Source organism: Alligator sinensis, unplaced genomic scaffold, assembly GCF_000455745.1.
Source record: "Alligator sinensis unplaced genomic scaffold, ASM45574v1 scaffold866_2, whole genome shotgun sequence".
In the NCBI taxonomy this organism is placed as follows: Eukaryota; Metazoa; Chordata; order Crocodylia; family Alligatoridae; genus Alligator; species Alligator sinensis.
Window position 1 is genome coordinate 134,369 of NW_005841900.1, and position 18,559 is coordinate 152,927.

Sequence of the window (18,559 nt, forward strand, 5' to 3'; positions counted from 1 at the left end):
CAAGGATAAATGGAACAAGAAAAAACCAGGGTATTGATTATGGCAGAAATGCCTGAATACATCAAATATAAATCATAATGTACCAGGCTAGCAGCAAGGTTTGCGTAAGTAAAAAGATAAGTCTATGTAGCAACACGAATCTGACTACCATGCTGCTCCATTCCTACACAGTTCTTTTCACTGGACACTCTCAATGCTCTTTGTACAAAGGAGAGCAATGGAGTCCAGGCGTATTAAACTTATTTGTCCCCACAGAACAGCAGAGCCCACGGACCCTTCCCTTCTCCCCAGCATACCAGATCCAGTAATAGGTTCGGCCAGTTGGAATCCAAGCTACAGAATCCAAGCTACATGTAGCTTGGATCCTAGACCTGCCAGAACAGGCGCTGCATGTGGTGCAGTCCAGCTGAGGCCTGTAGCAGACATCACAGGCCAACCAGAGCAGGCGCCATGTTGCATGCAGTGCCTGCCCTGGCTGTACTGTGCCACATGCAGTGCCTGCTCTGGGAAGGACCTGCGCTGCATGCGGTGCTTGCAGGCTCTGCATGCAGCACAGTTCTCAGACTGGCTGGAGCAGTCACCATGCGGTATATACATCCCCAGAGCAGGCACCATATGGGGTGCAGTATAATCTAGGAGGGCACTGCATGTGGCGCTTCTGGGATCCACTCTACATGTCTCCCTACTGGACTGCGCTGAACAGGGCGCCTGTTCCAGCTGCTCTGGGATTTGCGCCACATGTGCCTGCTCATGCAGTATAAGTCCTGGAGCAGCCAAGGCAGGTGTCATGCCTGTTCCAGGCCCTGCTCATAGGGCTGACTTGGCACACGCCATGATCTGTGTGGGTCTGCTTAAACCTAGGGACAGCACCAGGGGCCAGCTCGCAGGGCTACACAGGCTGTATGCTTGACACTCCTGAAAAAGTCATTGTATGTATTATGATAAAAAATTACACCTAAGGCTACATAATGACAAGGGCATGCTGTGAAACTTTACCAAGAATTGGTAAAGAACAGGAGCAAATAACCTAGGTATCCCCAGTTCTTAGTTCATTCTTATTCCTGAAAATATGCAAGCAGAAACTCAAGGGAAACATTCAGTAAACAGCATTTATTCACTGAAGAGGGATGACACCCCACTTAATGGCACTCTACTGCTTTCAAATGTCAGAATACCATAAGTGACAGAGAAGTTCCATGTCTCTTGTGCCAAGGGAGTGAAAATCCAAGAATAAGAATCCTATGCAGACAGTATCTTTATAGACATGATCTTCCAGGGAAGGAAATGGATATTTATTCCAGAACATTCTTAGTGAACACAGTGGGAGCTTGATGCCTAAATACTTTTGAGGATCTGAGCTTTAAGTCCTAAATGCTCCGAAATCTTAAAGGTCCTTAAAGCACATAGCATACAGATTAACACCTAGTGGAAGTTTCACAGTTACTGAGGTACCTAACAGGTTTTTGGCGTTTCAACAAGAGTTGAATCACTGGGAACTTCAAAATCTCCTTGAAGTGTCTGTCTCCGCCTGTAGATGCTTAAAAATATCTTTAAAAATCTGACCCTAACTGGCTAAGTAATTTCTGAAAACAAGATTCAGTCTCTTATGCCATTAAGATACTTTTTACCTAAAAATGTCACCCATTCCATCTTCTAAGCTTCTAGTAAATACAATATTCCCTTTACTGAGGGGATTCAGAACCAAAAAACCCCAATCCTGCAAAGATGGATGAACATGGCAAATTTAATGCACAGGATTAGTTCCATTGAAGTGAAAACTCTACTTAAGTTATAGCAAAATTGAAGCTACTGACTTCACAGAGTGTAAAGATTCTGTGATTAATTGCTTGCATTTTGTGGAGGCACCTTTTTTGCCTTTTATATTGGCTTCTGCTTTCTGTCCTGGATATATAAACTCTTGATCTAGTGAAATAAATTAGATAGGGCAAGGATTCAATTACTAAAATAACAAATTTGGGCAAAGAAAGAATCTACAAATGGTTCAGTAGCCCTCATTCACACCTTAAAGACAACATCTGCTCCCAAAAGCAAACTCAAAAACCACAGGGGGATGGGGAAGCGAGGGAGAGAAAGAGGAATGAACTATAATTCAGGGAATTAGCTGGAAATGCAATTTCATTTTATTATTCATTTTAATTTTGTAGTATTCTGCATCCTACTAGGCAGTAAAAGTGACTATATAGTATCAGACACAAACCTGTAATTTTTCATCCACATCATCATCGCTTTCATCCAGATCTTCATGGAGTAACCGCCATTCATATTCTACATGCACATGAGAATTAAATCTTCCAGATAATGCTTGTGTAAGCTAAAGAAACAAAGATTTTTTAACAACAATGTCATGAACAGCAATTATGAATAATTAAAATACCATTTCTTCAAGGGTATGGAAAAAAAGTTCTCTCTTTTTTAAGTGCAAAGATCATTTGTCTCCCAATATAAAATGTCAGGTATTCAGAAAGTTCCTGAAGATAGGCTTGAACAGTAGTGAAGTCTTCTGTTTAGTTATAGAGCAAGTAAACCAAAGGCAAATTGCCATTTCACTACCCACCAGCACTCATTAATTATATTACAAAGGGAACCAGTCAAGTGAAAGGATAATTCGGGTCTCATTTCCTTCAATCACTAGCCTGGCTACTTTGATAGCCAAATCAAGGAAGTTAACCACATTAGAAGATTTGAAATGATGGACACCTTGCCAAGGTGGTATTGGACTGCAACAACTCATTTCCCCTAAGTCACTAGCTCTACAGCCCTGATCCATAACGTTACTTGGGCACCCACTTACAAACAGATTTCTATGGAATTTAGGAATCTAACTCCTATTTAGTTACTTGATATCTTTCTAAACCAGGTTTTACCAGCCTATGCAAGATTCAAAGTGGTGGCAGAGGACAAGATCTACATATGATATTACCCATCCCTAAGCCATCCAAATTCCATAGAGGCGCACAAGGTATCCAAAATTTCTTTAAAAAGAAATGCAGATTTTACTTAAGACTATATAATTCATTAGTCTTTCTTGCCAGAATTCTATTTAAAAAATATTCAGTATACTCACAGAATATACAGCTGTACACTATTAAAAATTCAGAAATAATTCTGTTTATTAAAAGCCTACCAACAGTAAAAAACTTACCAGCTCTTCACAGTGTGTATGTTTTAAGCGTTTAGCTATATCAGGTGGCGTCTCTCCAGATTCATTGGCTACATATTTCAGTAAGAAAAGAAAGTTATGCTGTTATGTGTCATAAGTGACATACACATTAAAGACGAGGAAAACCTGCAATTACGTAATGCATAAACTAAATGAAGTTATTCCTACAAATGGTCTTTTTTCTTCAGGTTAATCTCCTCACATGGCAATAACTTGCTATGCCTCGTATTAAAATGTTCCAGTTTCCAGAAAGCTCCATTATATATACACACAGCTAAAGAAGATCAGATAAATATGAGAAAATTTTAACTAGCTGGTGTTTTAAACAATTGTTTAAAATACACATAAACCTTTATTTAAACTTGAATCAAGCAAAATCAGTATTTTCATAATTTTGAAAAGAAAAGGGATAAAATACACTGGGGTATGCTAACATGATATAAGGAAAATGTAGACATTGCATGATTACATTTATCGCTGTTACACTTTGTCAGAGACCATCTACAAGCAGTAGTATAAATATAACATGGAAGCAGACATAAACCTTTTACCTATTTCAATAGAAGCCTTCCCTCTTAGCAGCAGTTTGAGGCACTCAACATTATCAGTTAAACAGCAGTAGTGCAGAGCAGTGCTACCTTTACAAGTCTGCTTATCAAGGTTGCCGCTGTTGGTGAAAAAAAAGGTTGGTTACAATTACATGTCCAACCACATGCTAATATGCCTCTCACAGCAGAGATGCTTAGGTAACTAGATTTTTAAAAGCAGACTTTTAAGTTAAAACAGAAATTGAAATGACCCTATCTTCTAATAAACAGCATGCCCTGGAATAAGATGCACATCTTTTTTTTGAAAGGCAGAATGAAGAAAATAAGATCTTGTCTTCTAGTCCAAGGGGTTGGACTAGATCAGGGGTGGGCAAAATGCGGCCCACGGGCCAGATGCGGTCCGCCAGGCCATTCTATCTAGCCCGCGGGACCCCTAAAAACTTTAGAAAATTAATATTTATCTGTCCCTGGCTGCCTGTCATGCAGCTCTCAATGGCTTGCCAAAACTCAGTAAGCGGCCCTCTGCCCGAAATAATTGCCCACCCCTGGACTAGATGACCTCGTATGATCTCTTCCAGCCCTGTTTTCTATGAGTCTATGAACTGAGTAGCAGGGAGCTGAGCCTGCTCATTGTTCTGCTCTCTCTGGATCATGTGCAGAGTTACTTTTGCTTTCACATAACAAGCTTAAGCAGCATATGCTGCAAAAGGTATACTGTTACCATATGCCCTTGCTTATAATGTGTACCCCAATTTCTAGCAGTTGGCTTGTGGAATCAGAAAAAATAAATGCCTTAAACTTTAATCATATGAGTTATAAGATGACATAACCGCTTTGTGGGGAATTGCTGGCTCTGTACAGTAGAAGAGATAAGGGAAAGTGTTTGTTCTTTGTAACTCCTCTGCAACTGCTTCGCTCACCGCTGCCTTGAAGATAGCAAAAAGAATGTACAACTGATTTCCAGGCGCAGGCAGGGAGTGTTATTTCTCCCTTTGTCTCCTCCATAGTTCTCATCCTGATAACAGCAAAGAAGTAATGAAGTAATGTTTATAGCTGCTTTTCTAGCTAATTCCACTATATGATCACATGAGTTGTAAGCGACTGTTAAAAAGTATATAAGCCTCCTAATTTTGCTCTTGTGGGGGAACCTCTTCCAAGTGCTTGGGAGATCCATGTCACTTTGGAATCCCCCTACAGCTGTAGTTTCTTTTGAATAAAAGCTTCTGCTGACCTGACCCAACAGTATGCTGCGTGTGTTTCCACGACAGGCTGGTGGAAAAAAAAGGTGCATGTCCAACTCAAGAAAATATGGTAATTCTTGATACAACATAGTGTTAAGCAGCATTTAAATAACTTACAGTAAACTTACCTATTTTGTACTAAAAAGTCAACGATATGAAGAGAAGTACGATCAACCGATCTAACCGCAAGGTGAAGTGCAGTTTCATCTTGCTCCTAAGATGAAACATACATAAGAGCAATTGTTTTTTCTTTTTTTTAATGCCAGATAACAAAAATATATTGGGGAATTGATTACAAATATTACATTTTACTAGTACACACACACACGCACATGCACACACGCATGCAGAATAAAATTCAGGAATATTATCACCATATTAACTCACATACCACAAGCCTGCAAAGCCATGTACCTTGTTTTGGGAAGACAGAATGAAGAGGGGAAAAAACAAAACAAAACAAAAAACTTTCCTGACCAAGGATTGGCACCCTACAGTCCATGGGCTAGATTCAGGTCTGTAAAGCCACTGGATTCAGCCCATGCATGTGGGGTTTCCGCAACATTTGGGGGTAGGGTCTCTGGCTGCAGACACTCTCCCTGTACTGCCACAGAGACACGCACTGGCTGTGGGTATGTCCTAGGACCCACCTGCTTACCCACCTCTGACCTGATGTGGGTCATTCCAGCCTGCATCTGGAAAAAGTTGCTAATCACAGCTCTAAAATTCTTAATTGCCAGAGTACATGCTCACCAAGGCTGAATGCTAGCCAAATACAGGAGGGGCAAAATCCACTCCTCAAATCCCCCTCTAGCTGCAGCTCCACAGACAAAGTTTTAAACCCATGTCATAGCCACTGCCAAACTGGTCTTTGCAGTTCAGCCAAAAGTGACCGTCAATTCAGCAGCAGCTGTGAGAATTAAATATTCAACTGTGGAGATGCAGCTAGCAACGTAAGTGATGCTGAGTGGCTCCGTTCCTCCTGCCTGAGACTAGGAAGGGAGTAGAGTCCCTGACAGCCATTCCAGTGCCCCCATGCCTCCACTATGGCACAGAAATCAGCCTCATTATTTAAAATATCCACCCCAATTTTGCAGGGCTATTTAATGAGAAACAGATGACTGTGGTGTAAATTAAATGTGTTACTGCTGTGTCACCAAAATGGCACATTCCCCCTAAAGGTCCTACTATAATCCCCTACTCCATCCTGTTCGAGTTAAGCTGTACAGAAAATGTGGGATCTAGTTTCCTTTCATACCACTTTAACACTGGAATCACTTCACAAGCATCAAGGCTGTTTCTCTTGATTTATGTCTATGACACTGAGTCATGACACTTGACTACTATCTTCAAATTCCTGGGCTTACTTAAGAGTGCTCTTTTCCATAAGGACATTTATATTTACCATGTTTTGCCTTCACAACATTGTGCACGGTTCCTTTTAAACCAGTGATTCTTAACCAGGGTCCCATGGTACTCACTGGTGTTGCCAGATATTCTGAAAGGCACTGCAATGTGTGAGGGATAAACTTGTCCCTGCCTGGCTGATCCCCCACCCACTGCCTGGCTCCTCTGCAAGGAGGTAAGCACTGTAATATCTAGTTTTTGAACTTGGGTGCTGCTGAATTCACAAACGTTATAGAGGGGTGCCTCAAGTCCACAAAGATTGAGAAATGCTGCTTTAAATCTATAACCACCTTTAACTATGTTATACTAAGGTGCCAATTTCTTAAAGCTTAAGAGACTTAATATGCATACAGGACTGCAAAACTATGCTAAGTAAATACAACATCAGTTTTCTAAGTTATATCTCAAGTTGACCAGTCCACCTCTCCTCTGCAAGAACTAAATGGACCTTACAGTACATGTTCAGGAGTTCAACTGTCTGATGAAAAAGCTTGGACTTAACCATGCAATTAAGTGTTTTGATAACTGAGGTCTAAATTTTGAAATACAGGCTTGTAGGAAGAAAAAGTGAGATACTATATCCAAAAGCTGTCCAGCTGATTGTTCAGATTTGAGGAGGAAGGGGGAAATCAAGAAAAAAAATGTGGAAGGAATCTTAATAGTAACCACAAGGTGCAACATGGAGAGCCTTTAGCTTATTTATACCATTCTCTCATCAAAGATTCAGTGTTTTAAAAATCATAATCTACTAACAGCCACAGAATGACAAAAATGAGTAGTATTAAAAGGCTTGTAGTTTTGAAGTACTTTAAGGGCCAGATCCTACTCCACGTAACACACGCCAAAGTGCAATCCTATTTACCCTGCTAAAACCAAGAAAAACAGCTAATGCATCTACTTTGTTGCATGCTGTCATCTTAGCCTTAAGACTAACTTATAAAAAAGGAGAAAGGAAGAAAAGAACTGCCACCTTTTGTATTAACGGGGTTGTTTTTCCAGGGACTTAAGCAGGGTAGGCAAGTAAGGCTGGAATGGACCTCCAGCCCCATGCTCAAGGAAGGATCATCCTTAACTAAACCATCACAGCCAAGTGTCTATCCAACCTGCTCTTGAAAACTTCTAGGAATGGAGATTCCACAACTTCTTCAGGTAGCCTGTCCCAATGCCTGACCATCCTTATAGTCAGAAAGCTCTTTCTAATCTCCAACCCAAATTTCTTCTCCTGAAGTTAGAGGCCATTGCCTCTAGGCCTCACCCCTATGGCCACTGAGAAAAGTCCATCTCCATCCTCTCTGTAATTGTCTATCAGGTATTTTTAGACAGTGATCAAATCCCTCATCAGTCTTCTCTTCTCCAAACTTAACAGTCCTAGCTCTCTTAGCCTTTCTTCGTATGTCAGGGGTGGGCAATAATTTTGGGGGGAGGGCCGCTTACCTAGTTTTGGCAGGCTGTCGAGGGCCGCATGGGTAGCCCCACGTTACTACTGCAGCTTCCGACTGAGGGGGCAGGGCCAGGCGGGCCCTCCTATTGTGGGAGCCCACTGGGCTTCTCCAGGGTCCTACTGTCCTTGGTTCCTGTCATTTTTGACAGGAAACAAGGGCAGATAAATATTAATTTTCAAAATTTTTTAGGGGCCCCACAGGCCAGATAGAATGGCCTCAAGGGCCCCATCCGGCCCATGGGCCATATTTTGCCCACCCCTATCATATGTCATGCTTCCCAGGCCTCTTTTTGTCACTCTGCTGGACTTTCCAATCTGTCTACATGTTTCTTAAAGTATGCGGCCCAAAACTGGACACAGTACTCCAGGTGAAGCCTCACCAATGCTGAACAGAGCAGAAAAATCAGGTCCCATTATTTACAAGTGACACTTGTGTTAATACAACCTGGTATACTGTTGGCTTGTTTTGGTTCATGTTCTGCTTATGCTCCACTGTAACTCCTCAGTCCTTAACTGCAATACCACAGCCCAGCCAGCCATTCCCCAATCTGTATTTATGCATGTGATTATTCCATCCCAAGTGCAGGACTTTGCAATTGTCTTTGCTGAATTTTATCTGATTGGTTTCTCTTCTCCAATCCGTTCAGCTCATTTAGGATCCTACCCATGCCCTCCAAAGTGACAGCAACTCTATTCAACTTGCTGTCATCCACAAATGTAATAAGTGTGTACTCAATCCCACCATCCAAATCATTCATGAAAATGCTGAACATTACTGGACCTAGGACAGACCGCTGGGAAACCCCACTAGGTAGTGCCTCCCAGCTAGACACTGAGCCACTGAGGACTGCTCATTGAGCATGATGATCCAACCAGTTTTGTATCCACCTTACAGTATTTTCGTCTAGTTTGTATTTCTGTAGCTCCTTAACGAGAATAGTAGGAGACAGTGTCAAAAACCTTGCTAAAGCCAGGATATATCACCATCCACTGCTCTCCTCTCAGCCACAGAACCTGTCACCTTATCAAAGGAGGAAGTCAGGTTGGTCAGGCACAAGTTGCCCTTGATGAATCCATAATTACTGTTCTCAATAACCTCTTTCTACTCTTGGTACTTCACAACAGATTCCTCAAAATGTGCTCCATGCTCTTTCCAGGTATCAAGGTCAGATTAGTCTCTAATTCTCTGAATCCTTCTTCTTCCGTTTCTTAAAGATGGGCACTATATTTGTCTCCTTTCCAATCAACTGGGACCTCATCCAACTTCCACATGTTCTCAAGGACAATAGCCAATGGCTCTGAAATTAACACAGCCCATTCCTTCAGTACCCTCAGGTGTATCCCAAATGGCTCTGCCAACCTGAAAGTATCTAACTTCTTCAAGTAATCCCTAACTTGTTCTTACACTACTTTAGGGTACTTATCTCCTTCCCTATCTTTGCTGTCAACTGTGTTCGTCATCTGGTAGCTGAGTTGATTTGTAAAGACTCAGTTAAAAATGGTATTAAATACTTCTGCTTAAGACAGAACAGGATCACGTTTAGGTGCCTAATACATGCAGTAGGATCTGGCCTAAAGTGATTTTTTTCTTTTCTAACCTCTCAGTTTTCTCCTGTGTTTTCTCAGCCAATTAAATTTTGCTTTCTACATGTGTCAGGAGTACAAACTACCTTCTGAACCATCCAATCATCAGACGCCTTCTTAAGCATACCACATGAATGAGAACTGTGGAAGTCCAAGCAATACCATGAAGTGGATTTTCAATTTTGTTAATCAATAAAATTCCACTGCCCCATACATTTAGATCAATTCAAACGTTTAATTTTCAATAAGCTCAAAAACCCACTGAAAGAAATTCTTGTTTACAACCTTTGCTTCCTTCTCTGAAATAAAAGCGGTTAAAGAAAAAAATTATTTGAAATGTTCTTAATTTGGGTATAAATGTTTTCATGTCTCTTGAAATAACAAAAAGAGATTAAAGTCATGTACTATATACTTTTGCCACTATAAAACGCATCTTACAAGAATAAAGATATAGTAAGTTGGCACCAAATAACTGCAGTCTTGTCACTTTCATTAATAAAAACATGCTGCATTTCCTAGCCAGCATTTCAGTTTAAAAAAAAAGTATTACTCTTACATGTCCATTGGCTAGTGGAATTTTTTCTGTCAGATCCACACCATCAGCATATACTTGAACCAATCCAAAAATATCTCTCGTTTTGACTGCTTCACAAAGAGCATGCAGTTTAGCTGCATTGTCAATGTGCTTCTTCCTTGCATATTTTCTCTCAATATACTTGGCAGTAATATAATCTTTTCTTGCATTCCTGAAATTAAACATAATTTACTTTTAAACATTTTAACAGGATATGTTCCAGAGTTACCAATTGGCTATACATTTAAGCACAGTCAGTAAAAATTCAGGTTAACTATGCCTGTCTAAAATCCATAAAAAAGATTCAGCCATCCATAAAAATCACCAAGCAACCAGAGCTTGATTGTACCTCTGTGGTCAAAAAGAAGCTAAAGGCAAGCTGACATACAGACAAAGCACAGCAGAATCACCTGGTATCTGAAAAGGAGTGCTGCACCCCGAAGGGAACCTTCTCTCAGGACTTTGTAGGCCACGGGTGGGCAATTATTTGGGCCCCGTGTGTCACACAGGGAGTTTTCCTGAGCTGTCCCAGCTCCCTTCCACACAACAACTCACCAAAACTCCCTTTGTGGGATGGGGCTGCAGGTGGGCAGGGAGTGGTGTTCAGGAGCGGTGTTCAGGAACAGGATGTGTGGGGCGAGGCCAGGATAGCAGGGCAGGCTCACAAAGCAGACACAGCATGGGGCTGGGGCCCAGGGCAGAGCTGCAAACTACTGCCTGCATGCTCCTGTGATGGGCGCTGGTTCCACAGGCAGGGGCATGTGGGGAGTGGACTGCAGCTCTGCCCTGGGCCCTGGCCTTGCGCCGTCACTGCCCTGCGATCCCAGGGTCTCCTTGGCTTCAGCCACCCCTCTCACTCCAGGACGCCACACCCTGCCAGCCCCATCCCAGTTGCCTGGCTGAGCGCCCTGCCCACACAGGTCCCAGCCAGTCTCCGTGGAGACCCCAGGTTCATGGGGCAGAAAAAGCATGAGCCACAATGTACTCCCCACAAATCCCTGCCTGCAGAACCAGGGCTCTGCCCCAGCCCCATGGCGGTAGGGAACTGTGTCCAGAGCCAGGGCCAGGATCTTGGGGTGGTGATCATGGCTCTGCCCCAGCCCTTCACTGTCCAGTCTCTGAACACCCCTACCTGCAGAACCCAGCTTTGCTCCAGGCCCCGACCCTGCACTGTAACCCCACCCTGTAATTCTAGGCACTCTCAGGCCCTGCCTGCTCATCTTGCTCCCAGTTGCTGCTCCCCACCAGCTCATGGTCCCATCCCAGCTGCCCTGCTTGCACAGATCCTGCCCCAAGGCAGTGGGTGCAGGGCAGATGGGCTGGGGTCCCTGGGCAGTGGGGCTGGGTCTGGCAGCAGCAGCCAGAAAGAACCACTGCCACAGGGGCTGCCAGGAAAAGGACTATGGCTGCCACACTTCCCTAGCCCTGCTGCATGCCTGGGCCAGGCAGGACTGAGGGACTCACCATGAGCCAGACAAAATTCTTGTGGCCCAGATCCAGCCCAAGGACTTATTTAGGGAATGTGCTGCTGCTGCATACTGCACCTGTAATGCTGGTGGGTCACAGGTAGGTTTTTTGGGGGTCTGTGCTGAGGCAGGGGGGATTGAAGGGTAGTACAGTTCAAGATATAGTTGGGGCCATGAGAGTGTGGGGGTGAATAGGGGACCCCTGGGGTGGGGGCAGCATGGTGTAAAACTATTGCTAATGTCAAGAAGTATTGCCAACCCCCAAAAAAATACACACACACACACACTTTTTACTGATACTACACCCCAAAATTTGAAGTCATCCTTTTTAACTGGTGCTTGGCAGCAGGTACCAGGGCCTGGCGGAAGAGTTACATTTACATTATGTAAAACGTATCTATGAAACTATGCTTTACTAAAAATGGTTGATTGTCAGTAAAAAAAAAAAAAAGTCCTGGGTTGGCAACTCTGATATCTACAGATATATATTACATATACATGAACAGGACAATCTATTTGACAAAAACCTCTCCTCTGGGGAATCCACAAACCTGTGGGGAAGGTTTGTGTGTCACATTCATTGGGATACTTTCCACTTCTCACATCTACATGTTAACTATGTAGTCTCAAACTTTCAGCATATGGTGAATTGAATATCCACTATCCTTAAGGACAGGAAAAAAACACAAGATCTGGAAATGGCTTTACTTCCTTTGAAACCCTGGGCTGAAACTCAGCTCATGACTACATAAACTTTAGGTTTAGGGGCTCATTGAGGATTACAATCTTGATTTCCTTCATTAGAATTTATACACGCTCATTCAGGGGAAAAGCCAAAACACTTAAAATCATGTGCAGACTAATCAGACCATGGATACAGATTTGTAGCAGTAAGCAGAACCTGCACTCACTCCCTATTTTGCACAGTCAGAACACCTGGTCACAGAGTTGGTGAACCCTTAGAATTAATCCCAGCTTTACAGTCAACCCTTCTAATTTGATAGGTAAACTGTTACTATTTGCTACTGCTATACCCTGGGAACAAATTCCTACCCCCTCTCCCTACCAGAACAAAGTAGGAGCAGGTGCCTCTCATAGGCATAATTCATTTCTTGTGCTGAGGCTGAGGTGGTGCAGGTACATACTCCCCCACAGAGATCACTTGTTACAAAGATAATCTGCTCCTGAGATACCTCTGATAATGGGAGTAACAAAAATCAATTAAACAGTGTAGATATGCAAACCGTATTACTTAAAATAGAGAGTATTCTTTAATTTTTTAAACTGTACTCTTTTTTCCTTCCACTTCCAGTCAATCTATTAAAACAAGTTGTTGATTAAAAACTAAATGCTGAGATCCGTGTTACAAGTTTCTCAGCTCATGGGAAGAGACTTAAACAGCATGGAATTTGACAGGCAAATGAAGGGACAAATACAAACATTATTTCTGCGCCAAATTTAAAACACTCATTTATGCTTTTACTCTATATGTTTCTATATTCTATTGTTACACATTATTAAGCTTTAAGTCAATTGGTTTTTTAAATTTACCTCTCAAGAATGATTCAGTATAGGACCTGCTACAGATTACTGAAGGACCTAGGGCAATCAAATCAAGTGTGCTTCATTCACAGCTGGTTTTCCTGGTTTTATTCTTCCCATGTCTTCCAGCTGTTGAAGGAGCAGGAAGCCTATGTGCATCAAAATCCTCTCTTTTAAAGAGAGCTGCATTTTGTTTACCATATTTCTTTTACTATGCAAATCTTGTTACAACTGAGAATCTCTCACAGGGCTATTTTTAGCATAACTGATGAATGTATATTCTTAACTCTTTGTAGACAGTAATTTCAGTTACAATTCCCAAGTTAAAATAGATTTATATGCTTCTGCATAAACAATATTTTACTTTAATTCAGCATGTCATTCTACTCATCCCACCCACCTGAAAAGACGTTCTGGCGTTTTGTACATCTCTCAGAAGATTTAGTTTGGTGGATGATTTGTGTATCATAAAATTCCATTTCCAATATAACAGCGAAAATGCCTTTCACTTAGACAGCAAAAAAGATAGTTTTGTTCCTGTATTTATTTTGTATTATGTTGCACCTTTCTAAACCACCAAACTAAACAGGTGAGAAATTAAGCATTAGACTGAAAAACCTGATTTAGCAGATTTTCCTCTACTGCTATCTGAATAGCAAGTAGGGGGCTAGGCATAGAGCTAGGTGGGCTGCTGACTGCTACCCTGCCAGTAAAGGTTTGAACTCTCAGAGAGCTCCCAGGATTATCTTTTTCTCTATCAACCCACAAAGCAAGGTGCTAAGCACTCTCAACTCCAGCTGATATCACTCGGTGTTGGTGGATGCTCAGTTCCTCTTATTCATCTGGGATCCTGCCTTCTAGTTTCTTTAGGTATTTAAGAGTACAGGTAAATGACTGGGCTGCATGCCCTGGGGACTTCAACATCCCAAATAAGTCACTGTTAATTTGTCCCATAAGGACTGTCTCCAGACTCAAAAGGTATAGTGGAAACAGTTAGTAACATGTAATCTTCAATGTTGGGAAACAGGAAAATGAGATAAGGATCAATAAAGTGGTTGTGTAAGGCATCAAAAAACCTTGGTAACTGGTTTTGTAGTAAAAAAACAAATAAACAAATGTGTGGAACAAACATATAATCAACACAGATCAAATAGTGGCTCTGTACTTACATGTCACTGCTTGGATTAGGTTTGACAGTCTCATCAACCGGCAGACAAAATTCCATGATCTCATTAAACCCAGCATTCCCAATATTTTTGGCAAGCTGTTAAAAGTAAAATATCTACATCTCAAACAAACTTGTTCAGCTACTAGGTATGTACACTGTAGTAGTAATTACAAGAGAAACTGGAATCTTTTGGGGTTCCGATTCCTTATATTTCTATATGATTGTGTGACCATGATCAAATTAAACAGCCCCTCTCTGCCCTCATTTTCAGATCTTTAAAACAGATACAATGCCTCCTCCTCTTTCCTGAGTTATGAAATACTTTAAAATTCTCCTCTCAAAAATGCTACACGGGTAAACAGTTGCAAAATATTTTAATTGATCACTTGAAAGGCATATTTAAGTGCCAAATACTTTGCAGTTCATTAAAAAAAAGCAATCTACTTCATGGAAAGCCTTGCTAAATGCCAAAAACCATGAAACCTGTACTCATACAGATGATAATATCAGACAAAGTAATTTTTCAAGAACACAATATTTTTCCTATTTGAGAAAAGCAGTTTTCCTTGCTTTTATTTATCATCCAGGAGTAACTTCAAAGGATGAAAAAATTAAAATAACAAAAATACACACACAACAGAAGCCATTACTTTCTCAGATTGTTTTTAAATACAAACATTTATTTACCAAAAGTTCAGATGTTCCCAGCACATCTAAAGTTAGCGACTGCATCCTGGAATAGTGAACACCAAGTTCCCTGTGAATTCCTGAACATTCAATACAAGTAAGAATTCCCAAATTTGTTGAGAGCCAGGTAGGATCTGACAAAAGAAAGGATACCACAGAATTAAGGTTTGATCAGGTAATGATTACACTCTAAAGATTATTAATATGGAAATGAAATCAGTAAGTGGAAGATTCTTGTGCATAAACTTTAAGATTTCAGTTTTTATGACTTTTAAATTTAGATTTGTTGGCAAATCTGAAGCAGATCTTTGACGGTAAAAGAAGCAAAAAATGTGAAAGTTAGGATTTTAAATTATTTGGGAATATGTTCTTCGACGCCTCAATGGGATTGCTCACATTTGTATATATGTGTGTGTATCTATACACACACACACACACACACACACACACACACACTTAACAGACACAGAAATGAACCGAAGGAATACTTCAAATCACCTTGTGCTCCACAGTCACAACACACATCATTTCCAGTCATCCTCTGGACCTCTGATATAATTTCTTTTGTCAGCTCTTGGACAATATTATTTTCTCCTGTGTTATCATCACCTTTGAAGGCATTATTTAAAGCTTCTTCCTTGCTGTTCTGTAGCACAGATGTCCATCTAAAACAATAGTAATATTTTACATTTAAAATGCTATATGCTTCTAAACTATAATGGGATATTATTAGTAGGATGGCAACCCTAGAAACAAAAGTAGTGAAGTAACTCACATTTGACATTCCTGTTCATCTTCAGCTTGAAAGTGATATGTTCTGTCATCTGTATAACAATAAATATATTATATATTGAACCAGAAACTGAACACACATACAGCCATCTCAGTGACTAGAGTTCTCTGTTCTCATTACTAGAAAGTCAGTTATTGGGTGAAAAATTAAATTTAGTGAAATACACTTGTTCCCAGAGGACTTTATTGAGACTGTGGTGTCATGCACCTTCTGGATAGGGATCAAATTAATCTAAATTACATACTAGTTTATATCTTTGTTTATAAGTCATTTTCAGTCAGCCATTTCACCTACACAGAGCAGTTTTTTCAGAGTAGGTGTTCTCCTCCTAAAACAGGCATGGGCAAAATACAGCCCATGGACTAGATCTAACCCACAGATCTGCCAACACATTGGATCTGGCCTGAGGGTTGCCAGCGGCTTCAGTCACTGCATGGTGCTAGACAGGTGGGCAGGACTGCTTCTACCCAACAGCATTAGCTGTGGACCTGGGCAGGGCGTTGGCCATAGCAAGAGGACGGCGAATGCCAGAGGGCGGACAGGTTCAGGAGCCTGGACACAGAATATGCTGGCAGTGTCCACAGCTGATCTGCTACCCTCCCAGCACAGTGCAAGCTTCTGCCCAATGCCCTGACCTGGAACCTGCCAGCAGAATCAGTCATGGACCCAGGCAGGAACTTCTGCTGAGCCAAGGTAGAATCTCTCTCCAACTTCTTCCCTTCCCACATTCCCTCCAGAACCCAGCCAAAGCTGTAGTTTCCCAGAAGCCCCAAAACTCAGCTACAGACCCAGGCAGGAGCTTCTGCTGCACTGGGTGGGTGTCAGCATCAACTGTGACACTGCCGTCAGGTTCTGACACTGCCACCCACCCAGCATGGTGGAGAGAGAGAGAGACAGAGAGAGAGAGGTGACCCTCAACAAGTCCCCAAAACTCCAGCCAAAATAATTGCCCACCTCTGTCCTAAAGCTATCTTTATTATTAAGGGGCTGTGCCTTTTACTGGCTATGGACAGAAATGCAGTTTCTACCAAGAGAATCACCATTCTCCTAGTAGATGTCACAAGTGTGCAGATATTCAAGCTTTTTTTTCTGGGAGCAAGAAACGGCTACTTAGGAAGAAAAATGATTGTTCATGGGGGAGTTTCTCTTGAGAGACTGCATGTCTGCACACTTTCCCTTGGCTTACCTCCTCCTGGGGACCATGAGTAGAGCCTCCCTGTGCTTTCCTGAGAACAGGGTAACTGGTCTGGAGAAGGTGCAAGAGGCAGCTGCTCCCAACCTTCCTGTAGACAGCAGTGGAGGGGAGGAGCAGATGCCAGTGGCGACCAGCTGCTCTGGAGGGGGGAGGTGGGGGGGAGGCTTTGCCCTGCTGCTCCTATCCCTTCCTGGACTAGTCCAGAAGGAGAGAAAAGCAGCTGCTGCTGCTCCCTTCCTCTTCCAAGCCAGACACAGGGGCTGGGGGGGTTGTTTTAGTGCTCCTTCCACTCCCCGCCAAGATTGGGAGCAGAGTGCATAAGACTGATCCCCTGTTTCCTAGGACCCAGTAGGGGGCAGGTGCAGTCTTTCCCCACTGCTCCATTCCCCACAGGCACTGCTCCTCTCACCTTCCCCAGACTGGAAATCATTCTGGTCTCAGAAAGGCATAGAGAGCAGGGGAGAGAGCACAGCTGTTGACTAAACTGTACTTCTCCCTCTCCTGGTAGGATTCCTAGCAAGCGAAGTTTCTAAGAAATTCACTGGTACAAATGAATGTCTGTTCATGGCCACTGTGAGAGCCAATAAGCATTATTACATTATCTTAAGATCTGAGTAGTACTTTCTGGATTAAAAACAGGTCTGAGAAAGTTTTATGCTTGGAAAAAATATCTGACCAAAAAATCCATAATTGAGTCATTTAAATATATCAAAAGGATTTTCTGAATTCCTTTTCAAGTCTCAAAAACTCAAATACAGGCAACCCCTGCTTAACGCTGTTTTGTTTAGCGCTATTTCACTATCACACTCATTTGAAATTGATACCCAATTTCACTTCTCTCTCAGTGAGTTTCATTATAGCACTTGCGGTTGCCTTCTTGGGTCATTAAAAACACTTCCGGTCCCCATCCTGGGTCGTCAAATACTTCCAGTTTCGCTTAACGCTTGTTTCACCTAATGCTCGGTTTTCCAGGAGCCAATTCATAGTGCTAAGCGGGAGTTGCCTGTACAGCAAACTGGGCTTTAAAATCTTCAGATACACACAGAATATTCTCTTTACAAAAAAAAAAAAAAAAAAAAAAGGGGGGGGGGAAAAAAAGAGCACGGACTATCCCCTCTTCTTCCATAACTATACCACTGTTATTATAAAACAAGAATAAAAATGATAATGAAAATTCTAAAAACGTCCTAACATTTCAGTTACATAAATGAAGAAAAATAAAGAATACAGAATTAGGTAGTATACTTAAGGTAGTGTAAAGGTGATGTTGTAGCTGTGATTATATATAAGTACAAAAGCAAGCAAAAAGCAGGTAAAGGCTGAAAAGAGGGAAATAAAGCAAAGGGGTGGGGGGGAGAGAGATTTTAGTCTGAAATTTACAGGAATTTGGCCAGCTATCAAGGCAAAAAGGTCTAGAGAAGCTGTTCCAGATATGAAAAGTGTACAGGAGAAAGTGCCCCCTCCAAGAGAATGAAGCTGTATGAAAGAATAGAAAAGAAATCAGTGCTAAGTGAGGTGGGGGGGAAGAGAGGGAGAGGGGGAGGGTCTAGATTTGTAAAGTATGTGGAAGAAGCTGATGGAGGATTTTAATAAAAAGGCAGGTTTTTTTGGAAATAAATGCAGTGGAAGAATTGAAGGGCTGGTGGTGATTAATCCTCTTTGAACAGGTGATGAGGTGAAAATACTCCACATAAGCCAGTATCAGGTGAAATGAGACTTAGGACTCCATAGG

General features: G+C 41.9%; 1 protein-coding gene across 4 annotated transcripts in view; it reads right to left on the minus strand.

The window, feature by feature from the left end:
- ASAP2 (ArfGAP with SH3 domain, ankyrin repeat and PH domain 2) overlaps positions 1-18,559 on the minus strand; it is a 115,616-nt gene that overhangs the window by 18,430 nt on the left and 78,627 nt on the right. For 3 of the 4 annotated variants that reach the window (XM_014517314.2, XM_025197594.1, XM_025197593.1), the window contains 9 exons: positions 15,615-15,663; positions 15,338-15,504; positions 14,840-14,973; positions 14,154-14,248; positions 9,959-10,148; positions 5,099-5,184; positions 3,733-3,848; positions 3,164-3,231; positions 2,219-2,332 (listed from right to left, as the gene is read on the minus strand). In XM_014517314.2, the coding sequence (XP_014372800.1) occupies positions 2,219-2,332; positions 3,164-3,231; positions 3,733-3,848; positions 5,099-5,184; positions 9,959-10,148; positions 14,154-14,248; positions 14,840-14,973; positions 15,338-15,504; positions 15,615-15,663 (1,019 nt within the window). The remainder of the gene's footprint in view (positions 1-2,218; positions 2,333-3,163; positions 3,232-3,732; positions 3,849-5,098; positions 5,185-9,958; positions 10,149-14,153; positions 14,249-14,839; positions 14,974-15,337; positions 15,505-15,614; positions 15,664-18,559) is intronic. The other variant, XM_025197595.1, reaches the window with a different exon arrangement.